The sequence below is a fragment of the Haemaphysalis longicornis genome, unplaced genomic scaffold (assembly GCF_048455015.1).
Source record: "Haemaphysalis longicornis isolate Haplotype H1 unplaced genomic scaffold, Haemaphysalis longicornis Haplotype H1 scaffold_2, whole genome shotgun sequence".
Taxonomy (NCBI): Eukaryota; Metazoa; Arthropoda; class Arachnida; order Ixodida; family Ixodidae; genus Haemaphysalis; species Haemaphysalis longicornis.
In genome coordinates, this window is record NW_027526295.1 from 246,129,177 (window position 1) to 246,148,892 (window position 19,716).

The 19,716-nt window shown below is 47.4% G+C and overlaps 1 protein-coding gene across 4 annotated transcripts in view; it reads right to left on the bottom strand.

Moving 5' to 3' along the window:
* Nucleotides 1-19,716, bottom strand: part of Snf4agamma (SNF4/AMP-activated protein kinase gamma subunit) — a 345,435-nt gene that overhangs the window by 101,421 nt on the left and 224,298 nt on the right. For all 4 annotated transcript variants that reach the window (XM_077700005.1, XM_077700006.1, XM_077700007.1 and 1 more), the window contains one exon: nt 12,660-12,781. In XM_077700005.1, coding sequence (XP_077556131.1) covers nt 12,660-12,781 — 122 coding nt within the window. The remainder of the gene's footprint in view (nt 1-12,659; nt 12,782-19,716) is intronic.

Consider the following 19,716-nt stretch of genomic DNA (forward strand, 5'->3'; position numbering starts at 1 on the left):
TGCGGTTTTATATAAGAATCCCAAATTCTTTATCAATATACGCACACACAGCAGAGAAGACAAACGTTTTGGTGTGCCCACGCTTTTGTCGCGCTCACACAAGCAACGCCATCTGGTTTCCAAGCGTGCAAGTGGTGCCGAGCTGTGCTGCTATTGGCCGCAGGTCCGGCCCCTCTACGCTGCACACGGCGCACGAGCGGCGTTTGCTCGACCGCTTCAAATGTTTGGCACTTTGCCGCAGCAACGAAAAAAGGTGGTTTTGCCGCACGAGCGGCGCCGCATCAGCGAATTCGCAGGCGAAATCGCTCCATGTAGTACGGGCTTTAATCTAAAAACGTTGGGCAAAGGTGTACTGGCGTCATTTCCGTGACGGATATGACGTCAGTGAAATCTTGGGGTATCACGGCATAAAACATTTTCGTGTTAGAATATAATACCCGAAAACGAACAACCCTAAGAATAACACACTTTTAGTACTGAAGGTTGCTACCCCACAAGAAGACTGTGTGCAGGGGTATAGTGCCTAGAATATATAGCAGGGGTGCACCCTTCACCGGCCGCTTACTTCGTTGTACTGGCGTCACTTCCGTGACGGATATGCCGCCAGCGAAATATTCGTGTATCCGGCAATAAAACACTTTCGTGTTAAAATCAAGAAGACCGAGCGAAGGGTTGAGCGAGAGGCTTGGAGGTATCAGCTCCCACTAAAACTGCTGCAAGAACCGCGGCGTCTCAAAATAGGCGGCAGGGGCCAACGACACTTGCCGCGGCTTGGCATTAGGGTCAAGGGTGGAAACGCGTTCTGGCCAAGTCCTTTTCCATGAAAGAGGTCGTCGAAAATCGTTCACTGAGATCCATTTCCCTCATCGTTCAGTCTTCACCCATTCAAAAAGGGCACACATGCCGGGAATCGCTCCATCAGCAGCTCTATCAGCGATGGCAACAAACGACGGGGCGTGCTTCTTCAAGTCACACGCACGAAACGTCGCTGAGCGCACCCTCGTTGTTTTCGTTCTAAAGGGGGAACAAAAAGTCCACGCTGGCAACGTTCCACGCCGCGCGGAGAGTCATTTTTCCCTCCTCATGCGCTCTCACTGTTCACTCTTTCCGCACTGGAGAAGCCGGCACGCGGGGAAGGCGCGCCATCTGTCGTGCTTACTACGAACTGCCTCGAGCAAACCACGGCCGGGCTCGAGCCAGGGGGGTAAAGCGAGCTCCGAGACCGTACGAATCGTGGGCGCTGACATGATACAATTCCCATGGTTGCCAGATCAATTGTATTCAGCCTTCTAAAAATTTCTGCCATAATTATTTAACTAAAACAAAGAACTGAAGCAAAATAGTTACAAATAATTGCCTCAGTAATTAAAACTAGCTTTATAAAAAACGTTTAGTGTAATTAAGCTCTAATTAGCGAAGAAAGAGTAAGTGCGTAGTTCAGTTTTGGTTTCGATTTTTTTTAAGTGTGCTAGGAAGTGGCGAGGCCCTTGCGCCTGACTTGCGCAGTGTGTGTGCAGTCTCCGGCTCAGATCTGCGTGCGTGTAAAACGTATACAAGTTATACAACTCGGATGCCCGCGCTGAGCAAGTGCCTCCCCGAGCGCTTGCGAGGCTGTCATTCTTTCTCCACGTTAAGCACTATATCTATTGCCCCTCAACTGACGCCGGAACAGCGATTCCGATCTGACCTTGACTACCGCAAGTTCACTACAGGCTACGTAGTGGCAGCCAGCGATCGTTCCCGTTGGAAGAGAAATAAAAAGAGCTTTTATAATCCTTCGGTTCCAGTTGTTTTATTCATGGAACTTCTTACAGCTCTTCGTGCTTCCAACTTTCGCGCAATCGTTCATGAAGGTAGAACGAAAAAATAGGTAACGACATGCGGTTTCTTTTTTAATCAGTCACAATAAATCAATAAGTCAGTGTTCTCTCCTCGCGCGCTATGTGCGGTAAATTACTGCCCATTCAATACTGCGCATTCAGTCCCGCAAGCTTTCCCTTTGAAGTGGTGGAAAGCAGCTAGAACTTGACGAATACAGACAGAAAAGAAAACGGGACACGCCGCGGACTGTATTTCGCATACTCCCTTGGCATGCATTCTTCCACTCCGTTGGCCTGCGATCGACCGCGCTCTTTCGTTCCTGTGCTTCAAAGCGCCGCGACTCACCGGCAATATCAGCGTTGGCCCATGCGATGTTTTTTTTGTGTGTGTCAATAAACGTTTTACAATGAGCTAAAGCCACAGTTCACTTCACTTCGTTTGAAAAGCCTTGAGCGACTCGCAAAATGTCACAGAATGGCAAATAAAGCGGCACAGCGCGAAAATGCACGGAGATCATACGGAGATTCATTTTTCTGTGCGCCCAGTACGGATCAGCTGACTCCTTGGCGTCCTCGCGCATGCGATCACTCGCATTCGAGCTTGCGCGCAAGTGTTGTGTGAGCGTTGCCACATGTTGCTCAAATAGTCTCAGTACATATAAGTCACACGTACGCTAAACCGAAAACACGTCGGTTACCTACCCACAGGAGATAAACTACGCAATGCTGTCGACGCCGCCTACACAAAATCCGCCTGGCCAGTGGTCCGCCATGTTACAATTAATCCCGGCATGCTTCGCTAGCCGGACGCGGAAACGCCACAGTCGTTGGCCACAGTAGTACGTTGCCAGATTACAACCCATCGCTTTCGCCGTTTTTAGTAAGCAAAAACTCAGCTGGCAACCTTCAAATCGTTGTATCATGTCTGCCACTATGTGTCGTACGGTTCCAATGCATTGGCTCAGCGGCGCGCTTTCCCTCTAGAGTCAGTATATTATCTTTATGGCTCGAGCGGAGGCGGAGTCCGGCCCGGCCCTAGCCGCCGTACTAATCAAAACTCGCGGAAACTGTGAGGCAAACGGACTCTGTTCTGGGGCGACGTTTTCTTGTTCAAGGTGCAGTCGGGCGCAATATCGTTTCCGCGGACCGTCGCGGCCAGTCGGCACGTTCAAGAGCTTTCGATGGAAGGAACTCGGTTGAGGGTTTAGTAGTGTCGCCGGTATGAATGAGGAATTACTGCGGAAGGCGCCCTAATGCCGTTCAAGACGGGTGTAGCCCGAAAGAACCCATTCCCGTTTGACCCCTTCCCGTTTGAACCCATTCCCGAAACGCCCTTCCCGCTTTACCCGTCCCGTGTGCGCCCGTTCCCGAAACGACCTTCCCGCTTGGGCGCTTCCTGTTTCAGCCCGTTCCCAAAACGCCCTTCCCGTTACAACCCGCTCCCAAAACGCCCTTCTCATTTGAACCCGCATCGTTCCAACCCATTTGTATTTCTGAAAATATGAGTTACCGTCTTCGAAACTGTTCTCCAAAATGTGCTTACAAGCAACGGGTCATGCACTGAAAACTTGTATGCAGGAAATTTTCCGGAATCGACCGATATTTCCGGCCGATAAAAGTTTCTGAATGCCTTAGGCCGATACTGCCCTTTTGACACAAAATTTGTGGCGGCAAAAGTGTACTAGAAAGATACCCAATGTCTTGAGTAATGCACGCATTGGATTTTTCTGCAGTTGGTGTTCGTACGTGCGGCAGAAATTTATTTATCAGCCGCTCGTATGCTCATTGTTTGGAGCGTAGCTTTGTCTTCGGGTTCGAGAGATCTAGATCAAAGATGTCCGTAGGAAAGACTTTAAAAAAGGCAAAAACATGTGCATAAATCTGAGAATTGGCTACTAATGCCGTTCCTGCGGGAGTAATGGGCAGATTTTTTATTTATTTACCGATTCTTTACGGCCTGGTTGGGCTCATGCAGGAGTGAACATAAAACACATCAGTATTGGTTGGCGTAGTTTAAAAACGCCCAGCACAAATAAGTAAAAGGCATAAATATGTAATAGACGCAAAGACGTCCGAACGCAAAAAGGGTCCGAACAACGATATGCATTCGTAATGTATTCCAATTTTAAAACACCACGATTCAACAAGAACACACATTTCCAATACGTGGGGAAAATTCTTCTAACGATACCGAGTTCACTATCCGTTCGGTTACTTATTCCAGTAAGAAATTGCACGAGGAAACAAAGAGAACTTTTGAATAGTAATTCAGCTGATTGGCTGCCTAATATTCTTACTATGATGTCTTCTCGCTAAACGTCTGAAAGGCCCTTGGAGGTAGTATTACCGCGACAATTTTAAGTTTCGGTAGTTAAAAAAATTACGCTAGAGACGACCCTGCGCTGCTTAAGTTTCTGAAGGTTTACTCTATATGCAAATTGAGTATACTAGAGTGACGGGAATAAACAGAATCCATAAAACGCAAAGCTAAGTTTATAATTTTCGCCGCTTCTCCTGAATGCGATTTTTTATAGCCACATGTGACATGTGTATCCAGATACATAGGGTTTCTTTATTTTTATACATCTTTTTGTCTTTTATAGTTTTCGTCTGTTTCTTTTCGACATAGATGTACACTTGCGCTATTATAACGATTAAATGTGTTAGTCCGCCAAATACGATTTCTTTCAAAGTGAGGGTGTTTTTGCGATTTTTTTTATTTGTGCTTCCGCGGCGCTTTTCTGAGCTTTTTTATTTTATCATTTTTGGTAACGGAGTATCAGATAGTTTTTATTTATTTAGTTCACTTTTAACATTTGTTGTCTTTTCTGGAGGGGGGGTTTCAAATATTTGTTTTTATTAGTTATTTACTCGTCCTTTGAGGAATATCTTGAAGCTTGAGTTAAAGTTAGCTCAAGAGTGTGGATAAAATATATGTTTGTGTATAAACCTTTGGTTGATCGTGTGTGTTAGTAGTTCCTCCTCACACTCTTTCGGGACACGGCCATGATGGCGTCGCTTTAATGCAATAAAACTTAAGGGCCTGGTGTTTTGGGGGTGGATCTAAAGAAGCTAGAGACGAGAGTCAGTCGGCCGAACAAGTGCAAACGAGGGCAGACACAGGGCGACCCTCGCGACCTAAATACATTTAGTTAAGTGCATTTAGTTATTTTGCTGTTTTCGTTTTCATAAGCAACGTGTTTTTTAATTTGTTGTTAATTTGTTAATTGGTGTGTTAATTTTAAAGATTTGTTTGCTAATTTAGAAGTTTTGTTTGTTAATTTGTTAATTGTTAATTTGTTTGTTAGGCTTTGTTAATTTAAAATATTAAAATATTTGTTCATTGGTATAACTTGAATTGTAACAAATGAAAAACAATATGAAAATGTTTTTATAACATTTCATAAACTGCGTACGTTATTCCGGGATCGGACTAAATAGCAAAATACGAAACGGGAATGTTCTTTCGCCCCAGGTTGAAATGGGAAGGAACAAACGGGAAGGTTGAAATGGTAATGGGTTCAAACGGGAACGGGCCAAGTGGGAAAGGGCGAAACGGGAAGGTCGTTTTGCGCCGGGTTGAAACGGGACGGAAGAAGCGGGAAGGGCGAAATGGGAATGGGTTCAAACGGGAACCTCCCTTCAAGACACTTTCGCTTATTCCGCTTCGCCAGTTGCATCACGATACGACAACACAGAGTAGCGAATCCCCGCACGCATGCGCCATGGCAGACAAGCAAATGCCCCACCGCCCCTGGCATAATATTGAGTCTGTGTTATTTGGAGATACATCCTCGATAACGTGTACGCCCTGCAGTATTCCCCATTCCTCCTGGTGGTAATGCTAAACCCTCAACCGAGTTCCTTCCATCGAAATCTCTTGGACGTGCAGAACGTATAATTCAAGCACCATTATTTTTTTTTTTCTGTTAATCGCAGAATGCGATATATGCTAGGCTAGAGCAAAAACATGCACGTGCCTGCCTACCACCAATATTAAAGAGCCAGAACGAAAGGGCTTGCAAATTGTTTACACGCTACACGCGCAATCAAAATATTTATGATGTAGAGCACACGAAGTGCCATCGCGGTGGCTCAGTGGCCAAAGCGTTGTGCTGCTGCTAATCAGTTTTTCTGGTGAAAGCGAAAAGTCAAAACGATCGGCGGCAGCGACCAGGGGCCGAATTCTCTAAAACGACGGGGCGTCGTTTTGAAACGACGGGGTAGCGCCATGCAAATGCATGTGTTCTGGGGTTGGGGCCGTCGCTTTGGGGTTCTCCACAGGTAGGGTGAGCCGCAGAAGCGCTGTGGCAAGTGCGCGAAGCGGCAAGTGAAACGACGGCGGGGGGGGGGCAGTGGGTGTCGCTTCGCGCCCTTGCCACAGCGCTTTTCTGTGGCTCACCCTACCTGTGGAGAACCCCAAAGCGACGGCCCCAACCCCAGAACACATGCATTTGCATGGCGCTACCCCGTCATTTCAAAACGACGCCCCGTCGTTTTAGAGAATTCGGCCCCTGGTAAAAAGAGCGAGACCCCAGAGCTCGGCCACTGGCCGCCGATTCCAATGCTCAACACGAACTCGCCCGCTATACACACGACTAAAAGAACTACACAGTTACGAGCGCTACGCCCGCCTGAACGAACGAACATATACAACCGCTGTTTAGAATCTGGGTCTTTCACCATTTCGCCGTAAAAGGGAAAAAAATCGCCCCGCTTTTTAATGATCCAGAAAGCCCATCCGCAAGGTTTGTTGAACGCGGTTGGCAGGCATAGTTTACGGCCGCGTCAACCAGAGCAGGAGCGCAAGTTTCTCCTGATCAATGAGTTCATATGGTGCAGTAGAACCTCCCGTTCCGTTAGGGGCCCTGACTCTCGTCGATATCCACCTACAATGCTGCGTTGTTGAAGGAGGGTGGGGGGGGGGGGGGGGGGGGTTAATTAGTTACCAAGCCGACCTGCCAAGAGAGGCTATCAATTGGAGCGTCCAACGCAGCTGTGAAGGCATCGTGTGCGTCCGCTAGGGACCCACGGGACCCTTGCGTTCAGGGTACTCCCCGGCCTGGCGCTCGGCCCTCGTGAAAACGTTTAGGAAGTTGACCCGGCTCATTCGGGATATCATCCCCACGGGAGCAGCGGCTGGCAAACGAACCCTTTGTTTGCTTCTTCGTCCCAACAAAAAAGCGACGTCCGGTCGTGTTTTGTTGCGTAACGCCGCGTCTGACACTACTTCCGAAGGATTTTTTTAATTTGAGAAACACTACTAGGCTTCTCTCAAAGTAATATAACTTAACGTAACCTGAACCAAATTAACCTTATCTAACCTAATCTAACGTTATCTAACCCAGAGAACCGACCACTGAAGGCGCCCAAAAACTCTATAGTATGGAGTTTTGTGCGCCTAAATCAAGAACAGAAATATCAAAAGATCAAAAGCTAAAAAAAATTTAAAAACCCAAACGCCGGAATCGAACCTTGGATTTTTCAATAACAAAGATAAGCGTAGCCGTTGCACCGTTACGCCAGCCATTCCACACCGGGCCAGACAAGCTTTAAAAATGCCGCGCCCTAAATTCTGCGTTTTTTCCCCCTCTGTGCGGCAACAAAAGAAAAGCAAAATCTAGAGCGTATGTTGCCACCGGATTTTCTCCGCTCCTTTTGTCGTACGGGGCGACGACGGGCACAGGTTGGAGCGGGGAACAACACGATGCCGCTCAGCATTGGGCATTTGTGTACGGGTCCCTTGCAGCCTGACAAAGTGCGAACAGCGAGCACCCTCCCGTTGCAAGTAAGCAAAGGCGCCCACACGACAAGACAAACGAAAAGCCCGAAAAAATGGGGAACGCTTTTCAGGTGATAAGTTGCCCCAGCGAAAAAACAAAACAAAACAAAAAACAGCCGAGGCTGGAGAAATTGGGAAAACCGGGGTAAGCTGCCGGAACATCGAATGAGCTCACAGCTAGCTCCCTCTGCCGTTTTTTCTTCTTTCTTTTTCGTTCGAACGTTCACAGCTTGAGTGCGTCGCTTCTAAATCCCCCTTCCGCGCTGTTTACGGCGCGCGAATTTTCTCGCATTATTTTCATCTTCGTGTCTTATTGAAGCGCTCGCATTTCTCAACGTCTAGCGTAGGTGCGGCCCCCGACTGGTTTCTATAAAGAAAAATCGATTCAAATTATAAGTTCGGTTGTCCCTACCTTTGTAGCGCTCGCACCACCGCTGCTGCTGCTGTATTCGCTTCGCGTCGTCGTCGGCGGATTTTCGCGCTCAAATGCCTAAATCGAATGGCAGCAATTGAAAGAATAATTGAAGATGCGGGCGTGCCAGCCACCGCGCGAGTGGAAAATAAAACGACTTTGCAGGCATGCCTTATGACAGTGATCGAAAACAAACGATACAAAAACGCGTAAAACAATATGCAAAAACCACAAAAAGAACGATAAAACGACGGCGAAACTATTGATAGCCCCGCCCCCCCCCCCGTTTGATAAGGTGTTGGGACCCCACGCCAGACAGTTTCGGGCCCTTCCCCCCACCCCCCTCAAAACCTATCACCTTAGTTTAGCGGCGCATAACGAAGCTATTTCCGCGTGCTGTGCGTACATTCACGAAACAGACTTTACAGTGTTATCGACGTGCCTCCTACGTGTTGCGCTGCTGCTCGTTCTTTCGACGGCGATAATGAATTTTGCTGCTTGTCTGTCCGTGTCACACCTGGGGGAGACACCTCTGCAGAACACATTTCCTCTTGACACCGACGCAGAGAGGCGTAGCAGATTGGACTTCTTTTTTTAGGGCGCAGCCCTTTGGCGGCCGTCTCTGGGCTGAGCCGCGTTGTCAGCGTAAGCGGGTGAACGAGGGCAAGTGAAAGAAAAAGCGAACGCTGAAAGAATTTAGAAAGCAAAGGAGGAGAGTGTGGCGAAATCGGGAGGGGAGGGCGGTTCGCCGTGGCGGCGCGATTCAGCCATCCAGCGCTCTCCGAAAGTGTGCGGTGGGAAAGAGGAGGGGGCAGTATGCTGTTCCCGCACGAGGCGTTCGAGGGCGTGACGCTTGGCAAAAAAGTGAGGGGGCGTGCGCGTGACTATGATGTGCGTTAGCTTAAGATGCAGTTTGCGGTCCCTTCCTGAGACTCACTTCGCGCCGCCGAAGCAGAGGCTCATCATCGCTGCCGTCGAAAGAATCCACGAGTGAGTGCTGCCTCAGCGCACTGCTGCTGCGCCCAAATATCGCATTAGGGAGCATCGTGATCGTCAGCCACTTTTTAACACGACAACGGGACTGCCTAGCTACATCAGCAATACGAGTGACATACTTTGTAGAAAGCGTCTTACAAATAGAGCCCCGTTAATAAATAGTGGCCTCAATATAAACACACGCAAGCATACACATATACGTGCACCTGCATGCGTACGCGCGAGCGTGTGCTTGTGCGTGTTTTTGTGCGTGGGCGCTGTCTTTTTTTTTTTTGTGCATAGATGCCGCCTCTACGGACACTTTGGCCGAATTTCTTGCTTATATGCTACCCATTTTCTAGAGGCATAAACCCGCGGCGACCCCGACACACACGCAGACGCACAGCAACGAGCCTTCACTAGTAGCCGAGAAATGCTCGCAGGAACCTTAAACATGCAGCCTTACCACGAGAACACCAGTAGCATTGCTATAATATCCCGCCTCTCAATTCATCAAGCGCTCATTTGGAACTGCGCCACGAAACCGTTGCGCCGATACATCGCCATCGTCGCTTTTGGGCTTCATTACAGGAGCCAACCTTTGCGTACACATCATCCCATTACATTTTCTCCTCATCACGTGACTGTCACCTACTATTTATAGTTTGTAGAAAAATAAACACAAATAAATAACGCCAGCTTTTCCTTCTATTGTTGCTGCTTGCTTTGCTGTTTTAACTAGATTGAAACGCTTCGATCGCAGTGAACGCACTGGAATAAAGTGACTATTTGGACCAGAATGAAACAACTTGCGTGCCTGGTTGATACATTCTTTGATTTACTAGCATATCACCTCAAGCAATAGATGCCAATCTAACGAGATGTCACATTACTGTTTCATAGCGTAGTTCTTAAGCGCCCCGTTCTGTGGCTTAGCGTCGCCGTCGGTCTCATTGTCTTCTTCTTCTTTTGAGGTTTTGAAGGAAGGGAGGGGAAAAGGGCCTGAAACTGTCTGACACTGCGGAGGCCTCATTGTAACCGAGCAAACGAAGAGGACACCGAAGATAGAAGAGAAAAAGCGAGCATGAAGGCGTGAGGGGGAGAGTAGTATTCCGAGGCCGTGCGAGACAAACTCGGGGGCGGCGGCGCGCTGAGAGAGAACGCCAGAGTAGCGCTCGTCGTCGTTCGTTCGCTGGTGTTTTTTTTTTTTTTTTTTTTTCAGAGCGATATGAGCCCCAAAGTAAACGGCAGAATCTACCTCTTTTTTTTTTTTCCTTTTAACCCTGTCTAATTCCCAATTCACCCAGCGGCCACCAATAGGAAAGATAGTTTTTAAAAGAAAGAGTTTGTGCTTTTTTCTAAGCGGTTTTTCGGGGATCAGATCGTGCAAACATGCTGACTGATTAGGCGCTGAAAAACGGCCAATCTAATTATTTCTGTGAATATTTCTAGCGAATGCACAGAGCAAGCTACACCAAAAATTAGCGCGGCGTACCTTCCAGACATTAAGCAAGCCTGACAGAACGATTTCGCCTCACCTCCTTAAAGACATACCAAAGCAGCCTCCGCCAACGCCAGCCTCCGCCCTCCCCTGTCTCCATCCTTGCCCCCACCCCAAAGCCACTTCGAGCAGGCTATTTCCGTAAGTATTTCGTAAATGCCATCGGTATTAACGGCGCTAGCGCACATCAAAAGAATGCAAAGCTATGCGCTCTTATACCCTTCTTTCTCCCGCCGCTTGTAGCGCTGCGCTGACAGAGAAGGCGACAGGCGTGATCGTGCACACGCCAGCGTATGGGGTGCATCGAATCGCAAAGCATGGCGGCATAGCGGTGACACCTCTTGTACGCGCGAACGCTATGCCCCTCCTATAATTACACTAGCCGGCTCACGGCCAAGATCTTCCATGGCGTGCGCGGAGTAAAAAAAAAAAAGCGCTCTGCAAGCAGCGTGGCGGAAGTGAAGCGATTTTCGACGGCAGGAAGAAGGTTATAGCAACAGCGCCCTAGCAATGGCGGCAAAGTACCGGTCTTCGGGTACGAAGCCCCGCCGTGGCACGGCTCCGTACCCATGCGGTTGTTGACAGGAGCGAATGACAGGAGAGGCGAGTAACGGCAGGGCGGGTGTCGCGAGTGTGCAAAATAGGAAGCGGGAGAAGGGGGGGGAGCTCTAAGGTAGATGGAGTTTCGTAATGGCTTTTTGTTTTGTTTTTGCTGCGACATTGTGCCACGTGAAGGTATACATACTAAGCTTCTTTTTCCTCAGTGATCACTTGCAGCGTCAGCATCGCGGTTTGGCTCCAAAACATTTGACTGGGAAGTCCGATTGCCTGTACCACGCCCAGATTTCTGTAAGCGTCGGTGGTAAGGTGTCCCCAAACATTAGCGCTTTTTCACCCGTCCGACACTGACATCCCGATGCACTCACTGTACCCACGCAACGCAGTGGTAAACTTTCATATACTTTATGTTGACTGCACAGGGACATTCTTGCATACCAACCGATAACGACTGTTCAAAAGCTACGTAACGCGCCGTTTCGAAATGCTCAATAAGATGTTCGGACTGCCCCCCCCCCCCCCCCCCCCAGCAGTGACAAACGGTCGGCAGACGGTTAGCGCACTCAAGCTGGATACGCGGGTATTTTCACTAGCCGTACCGATGTGTTGTTACGAGAAGTGTGATAAGAAAGTTGAAAAACAATAAACCTCGATACGTAGAAGTGCGTCGGAGTTGTGCAGACTGTGCTAATTTACGAAAGGTGCCGCCATCGACGAAGCCGCCAACCGTAAGCAGACGACGCTAACACGGCGACGTCAAGACGACGCTTCGCTTAACCAGAAGCGTGCGAACAGGCTGCCCAACAGCGCAGATCACTGATCCGTGACGCGTAAACACGCAGAGCAGTGGCGAATATTCAAAATAAGAGCAAGAAAGGGCGTGGCAAACTTTGTGGCTAAACTGTGAGCGTTTTTCTCTTTGGCAAAAATGGCTGCACGTAACACAAATGCCACTGGCTGCTAAGATAACAACCACGCTATTTCTTTTTGCTAGGCTCAAACCATGTTGCAGAACCCATTACAACTACCATTCTTCTAAAAACGCGACAGTTACGGGCAAATGCACATATCATAGGAATATCAAGGAGGAAGTATAAACTGACACCGTTAAAGATGAAAACGAAGTGATGAAAACCGCTACTTAATGGCATTGTGCTTTCAGCTCGCCGTGAGAGCGCTTCACCTGCCAAGATTTTCATTGCGCAGAAGTGTATACGTATCCCCATCTCCGCTGACGTGTTGCGGCTAAGGTTGCGTACTAGAACTGCGCAGTTCCACAGACTTGATACGTACTTTCACGAGGATCGACGATAGCAAATTCGACAACGCGCATAAATACACGCGTTTTTTTTCCTCAACCTGTGCATTGCATTAAGTGCTAATCAATATCGGGAACATTCCTGAAACAATGTAAAGGTACAATAAAGGCAAAGAATCACGCAAGGGCGAAGTAGCGCACGAAGTGCTTTGAAGAATTTCCCCTGGGGATCAAAGCAGCTAGTCATTTCCAGTGTCGGATTTTCCTTCGCGGACGTCGTCGTCGGGGTGCCCCACCCACCCTGCAAGGCAAGCAAAGAAGGCGAAGAAGAAGGGCGTGGCGGCCCTACTGACCGTGGCGTGGTGGTGCCTGTGGATGAGGGCGGTGTGGTGGTCGAGCGAGTCGAGTGAGCGCTGCTGGAGCACGGACCCTCGGCGCCGCTCGGGCTCCACCGAGTGGCGCCGCAGCAAGGAGCCTGCACGCACAAGGAGAAAGAGAAAGATGGTTGACATTTAACACTTGCAAACCTAGTTATCGCGAGCAAAATGTCTGTTTGTCTTGGTTTTAAAAAGACTACGCACACAGTGATTTAGGACAGTTAGGCCACACCTGCACCGCTTGCGCTCCGGCGAAGGTGCGCCATCCATGGCGAGACTAAGCGACCAAGCGCTGGCGAAGCAGCCATTACCCCCTCGGAAATTCCCGTGGTACCGCAGCGGCGAGGCTCCGAGGGATGGCAGCTCTGACGCCTCTCGGCAGTGGGTCACGTGACGTAATGTCACACCTGCCACACTTGCGCTCCGGCGACTCAAGGTCATTGCGACGCGATGAATGACCTTGCGAAGCATGGCGTAGGAGAGCTTTAGATTTAAAGCAAGACCGACGGAACTGGGCGCAGCCTTTCGGGTAAACATACTACTTAGTTGAAGGAGAAACGGGGTGAAAAAGGGCCTTTAAGAACACAGGATATCGAGACCATGGCTAGTACCTTCCTCTGCACCACCTAACGGTATGTATGCACTGTTGTGGAGCAGACGGAACTCACCGTTTACACCCATGTGTTGGTTACAAAAAAAGAGAATTTATTATAAACCACACACCGGGACGCAGTGATTAGTGCTGAAAAATTAATGCGCTCGCTGAGGGAACTGAGTTACAGATTACAGCGGCTGTGAAAGCAGGAGCAGGGGTGAAAGCTGTCTAGGAAACGATGTTTGCAAGAATGCACGCCCAGAGGACCCGCAAGCTGGCTTCTTCGCAAACGCCGGTGTGTAAGGGAAAGAAAGCTTCGCAGGAGCACGTTTCATTGTCAGTCGCGGTATTTACCTATCGCTCCCCTTTATTTTGTCTCGTCCGATATTCTTCTGCGCACGTCAAAACAGTTTGATATTCAGCTATGAACAAGTTTTGATACAATGAGCTGCAGAGGTACTGTAGCAGCCGATGTCGAGAAATACGGTGACCATAAAGCCCATTCAATGTAGAAAACACTTGCTTTACGCGAGTGATTTGCGACGTACTGGACCACGCGTGCATACCTACAGCCACGTATACGCGAAGTTACTTGAAAGTAGCCTGATGAAATAAAATGTGGCGACCTACGAAAAATTGAGACACCCAATCTACACACGAGGAGCTGTAGCGAAGATGGGCACAAAAAATTCTTAAACCGAGAAAGCTCAGCTAACACAATGCTTTTTTTTAAGTATTATACTATCATTTGTGGACGCCCCGAAATTTTTAGAAAGATATTTATTATGAAACTGTTTAGCTAGATATACAAAGAAAGTTGCAGTCCTTAATACCATTGTAATTAGGATGCTGTAAAGGTTTTTATATAGACGAATAAGTAGAATGAATGAATGAATCTATCGTAAACAAGAAAAAGAAAGACCACCAGCAGGCGTAGTTTGTTACACCTAAGGGTGGACACCGGAACGCCTGCTGGTGTGGGGGGTGTGGGGAATGAGGAAAACAGTTATACAGGAAAGGGAGGATAGAGAGAAGGAGAGGTTACTTATATACAAATATACAGGTCTAACAGGACATATATGTACAATATATACAGGGTCAACATTAAAACACGAAGACAAAAAAAAAAAACTAGAAAAAACAAACAAAAAAAAAACAAGAAAAAGAAAACAAAGCACCCACACACACACACACACCGTTTACATTGTCTTTTCGCGATAACATTTAAAGAAATTACAGCTGAGAAAATAATCACCCAAACTCAATCGGCGGGAATCGAACCCACAACCTTCGCATAATGCGTGCAGTGCTCTACCATTCGAGCGACTGCGTAAAGCGACTCTCTCCCTCACTCTCTCTCAACTTCAGCGGTGTTTATATTTACCCAAGTTATAATGCCCAAGTTGAGAGGTCGGTCTACTATAGCGCCACCACTCGGCAACCGCTGTAGATTTATAAAGTTATTCGGAACCCCTCCTTCATAAAAAAAAATAAAAAAAATATCGTCTTGAATGAATCCAACGAGTTGGGAACATTACGCACATGACAGTTTCGGCGAGGCATGGACGGCATCATGAACGCGTTTCGGATTCTCATTCTATCAACGATAAGCTCCATCTTGAGTGTCCAAAGCCATCCTCAATGACATCCCACAGGCTTTTCTCCAGGTAGATATAAATTTGTCATTTCTTTTTCATTCCCAGCATCATTACGGTATCTATCATACCCCCTGAACACCGAATCGGTTCAGCACTCGGCCTTGGAATTTACATCTAATTAATGCTCCCTCCACAAACAATGAACGTACACCCTTTGTCAAAATTGTCTGGGCCAATCCACAAATAATTCAAAGAATTAGCTTTGCCTTTAAATGTGACAAAATATTTTATGACAGCAAGAAAGGTGTTGTCCATTGCTTTCCGACATAAAAAGTTTCAGCCTAGCTCGGGAAGTAAGCTTGTACGTTGAATTTTTTGCGCCCTGCGCGTTTTCGGCTTGGCCTAGAAAATTTTGACAAGGACTGTACATTTCAAATCTCTCTCAATCCGACCTTTACTGACTACGCCAACCTCAGCATCCTCGTCTTGCCGGTTTTCATTCTTTGTCTCTCCAGCTATTTCAATGTCAGTGTCTCAACTGCATACAACAAGAACGACGTTCTGCTTGTCTCAAATGGCGGACCTTGATTATTCCTCTCTTGTTACTGAGTTCTTCCTAAACCTCTCACCACTTATGTCCTGTCAGGATTCTGCAGACAATTTCTATTTCCACTTCGTTTCTTATTTGGTCAACAGAAAGCTCCAGTGTCCAAGGCCTCTCGACTGCAAGACCATCTAGCCTCAAGCCCTCGCCCTTCCCGACGACTTTTTGCTTTCTGCTTCTGCTCACTATCGGAGCTCTCTCTACTTCAACTGCCATCAGATCCGCCTGCTTCGATTCTGCGCTCTCCTTGAACACTGTGCATAGGCACTGGCGTCTGAGCACACACCGAAAGAACTGTTCTCTGACATGCTTCCACGATAGGATCCATCACTGCGTTAAAAGCAAGTCGGCACAGCGCTGCGCTTCGATGGAGCCGGGCATTTCGCAGAGAAATTTTGCGAGGACTTGTCTCGGCCAGTTGTCTAAGGCTATTTTATTAGTTTATGGGGGCAACAGTTTGACATATTGCGTGTGCGATGGGTTTCCAGGGCATAAATAAGCTTCAATGCTTGTTAAGTTATCAACCTTCCGCCCAAGGTTTTTTTTTTTTTTTGAGCAACTTTTATGGTGGCACGTAGCTTGGTTAAATTGATTAGCTAAAAGCCGCATGTTTAGTGCGATATTACTGACAAACAATCAATGCAATACTGGAACTTTTCCAGATGCGGCTACGATCAGAAGAGTACGCGTAGTTACGTGGCATAAAAGGCTATGATGCACAACTCCAGACTGAGGAATTAGATCGTCCGAGACAGACACCCAGCCAACAACGGCCGTTGACTGCGGCCATATCGAAGTCGACAGTGATGCGAAAATCACCAGATCGAACCAGTTTGTACGCCCACAACGATACCTACTGGCCGATTGTCGCAGCACCATCGGAATCATTATTACCAGAAATACGGGTGCACACAAACGCAACTTAATGTCTTTCTGGTTTCTTCCGGTTTTTTTTTCATCTACCGGTTCCTCCCTCGTGGCGTAACTTTCTAGTAAGCATGCAAGACCTTATTTCTAGACTCGGAATACCGCAGTTCGTTTATAAAGGTTTAAAAAGAAAAACCAAGAAGTCTTTAGGAAAAATCTTCACTAGCAGTTTATTCCTGCGGCCTCCTGGAAATAAGTTCAAACATAAACAACATATACTTTAAAAACATGAACCATTATTCGAATGAATTTTGGCGTAAAAATATTAACAACAACGAGTTCGGGTGTACTGAACGATAACGTACAAGTCTGATCCGCTATTCCTATCATAGAAAAAAAAAGATCAGAAGTGAAAAATCCGAACAGCTAAGCTTTGTCTTGTGCTGCGTACGCCACTGCACCTTCATACGTACCCCAGCCATCCTTTACTAAACAGTTTAAGGCTGTGAAGATTAATACCAAACTCAGCCTACGACGGATCTTCAAATACATATCACCATACTGGAATTGATATATTAAAAAATAAACTAATAAAAGAAAATTTGAGATATTGTTATAGAAAGTTCCGTGTTCACTGGACCCGACGTTGCAAAGTTCGAAAGAACTTCACAACATCGGGTATAAGGAACGTCGGGTTTACAAGACGAGTCACTATTGATAACTATTTTCTCCAAAACTTGACGCTTTAACGCGTAGTTCCGCCTCTATAAATGCTTTCAGTTACGCTCGCTCTTATCAGTGACACCGACTTCATCCAAATCAGCTAAGTAGTTTCAAACTTTGATCGTGCGAAGCAGCGCAGAACGTGACACAGTTGGGCCCTACCCTAACCAAAGCGAGCGTAACGAGTACGTTTCAGCAGCCGTGTCCATACGAGACATACACGAGTTCCACAGAAAACAAAATACAAGGTAAGGTTTTCCGTTCCGCTCAGAAGGCCCGCTAGGCTTAACAAGGAGAGACCCGGGGACAAGTGCCCTCTTCGGAGGTTACACATTTGCGTAGTTTGTTTGCGCGCGCACACGGTGCAGCATGTTTGGTTAACGTTGTCGGACGGCTGCTGCTGCGGCAAGCACCGAAACGAGTGTTGCAACGAGAGCGCTGCCAGCAGCAGCAAATCAATCAATGGCGGCTGGAACAAAAGAACGCCCGCTGCGGGAGCAAGTCGCGAACAGCGAAATTGCATTAGGATCGGCTCACGCCGCGATTACTGCGAAGAACGCCTTCGAAAGCACTCGGACCCGCTCTTAGGGAAAAGGCGGAGGAGAAAGAGATAGAAGAGAGGGAGAGAGAGAGAGAGATTCGCCTCTCGAGTTGCAGAGATGAGCGCTAGGGAGTACAGACAGCAACATAATTATCGCCTTTCTTTTCTCTGTTTATTAAAGGGGAAACGGCGACGAAACGCCGATTCCTGGTGATCGTGTGGCTTGGGCACACGGCGTTGAAGCGGCACTACAAGGAAGACGAGCGCTAACATTTTTTTTCCAAACACATACCACGTTCGACCGCTGCGATCGACCGCTCCTCCTCTTATGAAACACAAAGAAAAAATGCGAAGAAAGCTCCTGCGCATGGAAGAAACATGGAGGTAAAAATTAAGGAGTGGTCAGCGAAGCTGTACAGAAACACCACAAATGACTTACCAGAGGGACACACCAATTCACCTAGCCAGTGTGCTTTTTCAATAATTTTGGGATTCGGGTGATTACAGTTTTGCGATCACTCCAGTACACGTACACGGACCGGTTCGGCTACAACTTCAAAGGGATGTTTGAGGGAAGTTTTTACGAAAGAATTACGTTGGTTGATGAAAACCGCTAGTATAGTGCTGTAGTCCAAACTTTTCATGAACACTATCTTCGTAGGGTTTAGCCGCCCGATGCCGTCACCGACATTGTCGTTGCTGTTTTCTTCACCTCTCCTCATAAGAATACTGCACCGCAAACGTCCGAACGATACTTGGCCTTCCCATACTCTGCGCAGAACGCAAATGGAATGCTCTGCTCGGCTGCTCCTTACGCTCGATCATGGTATTCACCAGTTTTAGCCGCCCGACGTCAACCCAGTTCATACCGGAAGATTTTGGGCTAGAGGAGGTTGGCATTCCTAGCATTGCGCGTGAAGCCTCTACGAACTCCTGCCTGGCCAACCCCCATAAGTGAGTGTTGTATAAGTGATACCCACTTATGCAACACTGGCTGTTTTTGTAGTTGTTGACAGACGGGAAAGAAAATCCCTGTCATTTCGCCGCACACAGCTTCCCTCTAAAATAAAGGAAGATGTGTCTCTGATCTTCAACCGAACTAAACACATTGACTTCGTAATTGCAATCGCTAACCGAAAGCTATTTTTTTTCTTTGAAGAGCTTAAAAAAAAATAAAACATTTAATTCTGCGGTGCGGACTCTCGCGTACAAAAATTTCATTAGCCCGATGTTAGAATATGTGGTTACTGTTTGGGACCCCTTCACTAAAGCTAACATAAATAAATTGGAAAACGTGCAGAAAAAGGCAGCTCGCTTTATATTTAACAGCTTTGGACGCACCTCTATAACTGAACTCTTACACCGTGCCAACGAACCTTCACTTACCGAAAGAAATCGTTTAATACGACTAAAATTTATTTACCAATTAATGAAACGGCATTACAGGCTTGATGTTTCCGATATCATTTCATTTTCATCTGGGTACGTCACAAGCCGAAGGCATCAACTGACAATAACCCCTTTTCGGTCGCGAAATAACTGCTTCAAAAATTCCATTTTCCCGCGTACCGTAACTCAGTGGAATGAACTAACTAATAAACAAGTCATGAAGCCGTCCCTATTGTTATTTGCAGCAAATTTACCTGATTATTCAATCTTGCTGTTGTATTTATTTTTGTTTTGTTGTATGTATTCTAGAGTGCCAACATTGTAAAAAAAATTATTTGTAACCATCCTGCTAAAATTCATGTAATGGTGATTGCAGTGTCAATACGTAAATAAAATAACAAGTATTCAGAAAGGCGTAAGCACGGATATGGCTCGCTCTCTAGCACATACACGCACACGCACACATATCCACATCCACGCACACGCACACACACACACACACACACACACACACACACACACACACACACACACACACACACAAAAGCAAAGTCCCGCACGAACACCGTCGCGCTCCCTCACTGCGCAAGCGCGGTGAGCGCTGAAATTACGTCCCCCTTCTTCTCCGCTGTTCGTTCTCCCCATTCGGCGCTCGCCTCCCCGAGGCTTTAGGCAACCGCGCAGATTATTGTCATTTCAGCCTTCCATACAAACGC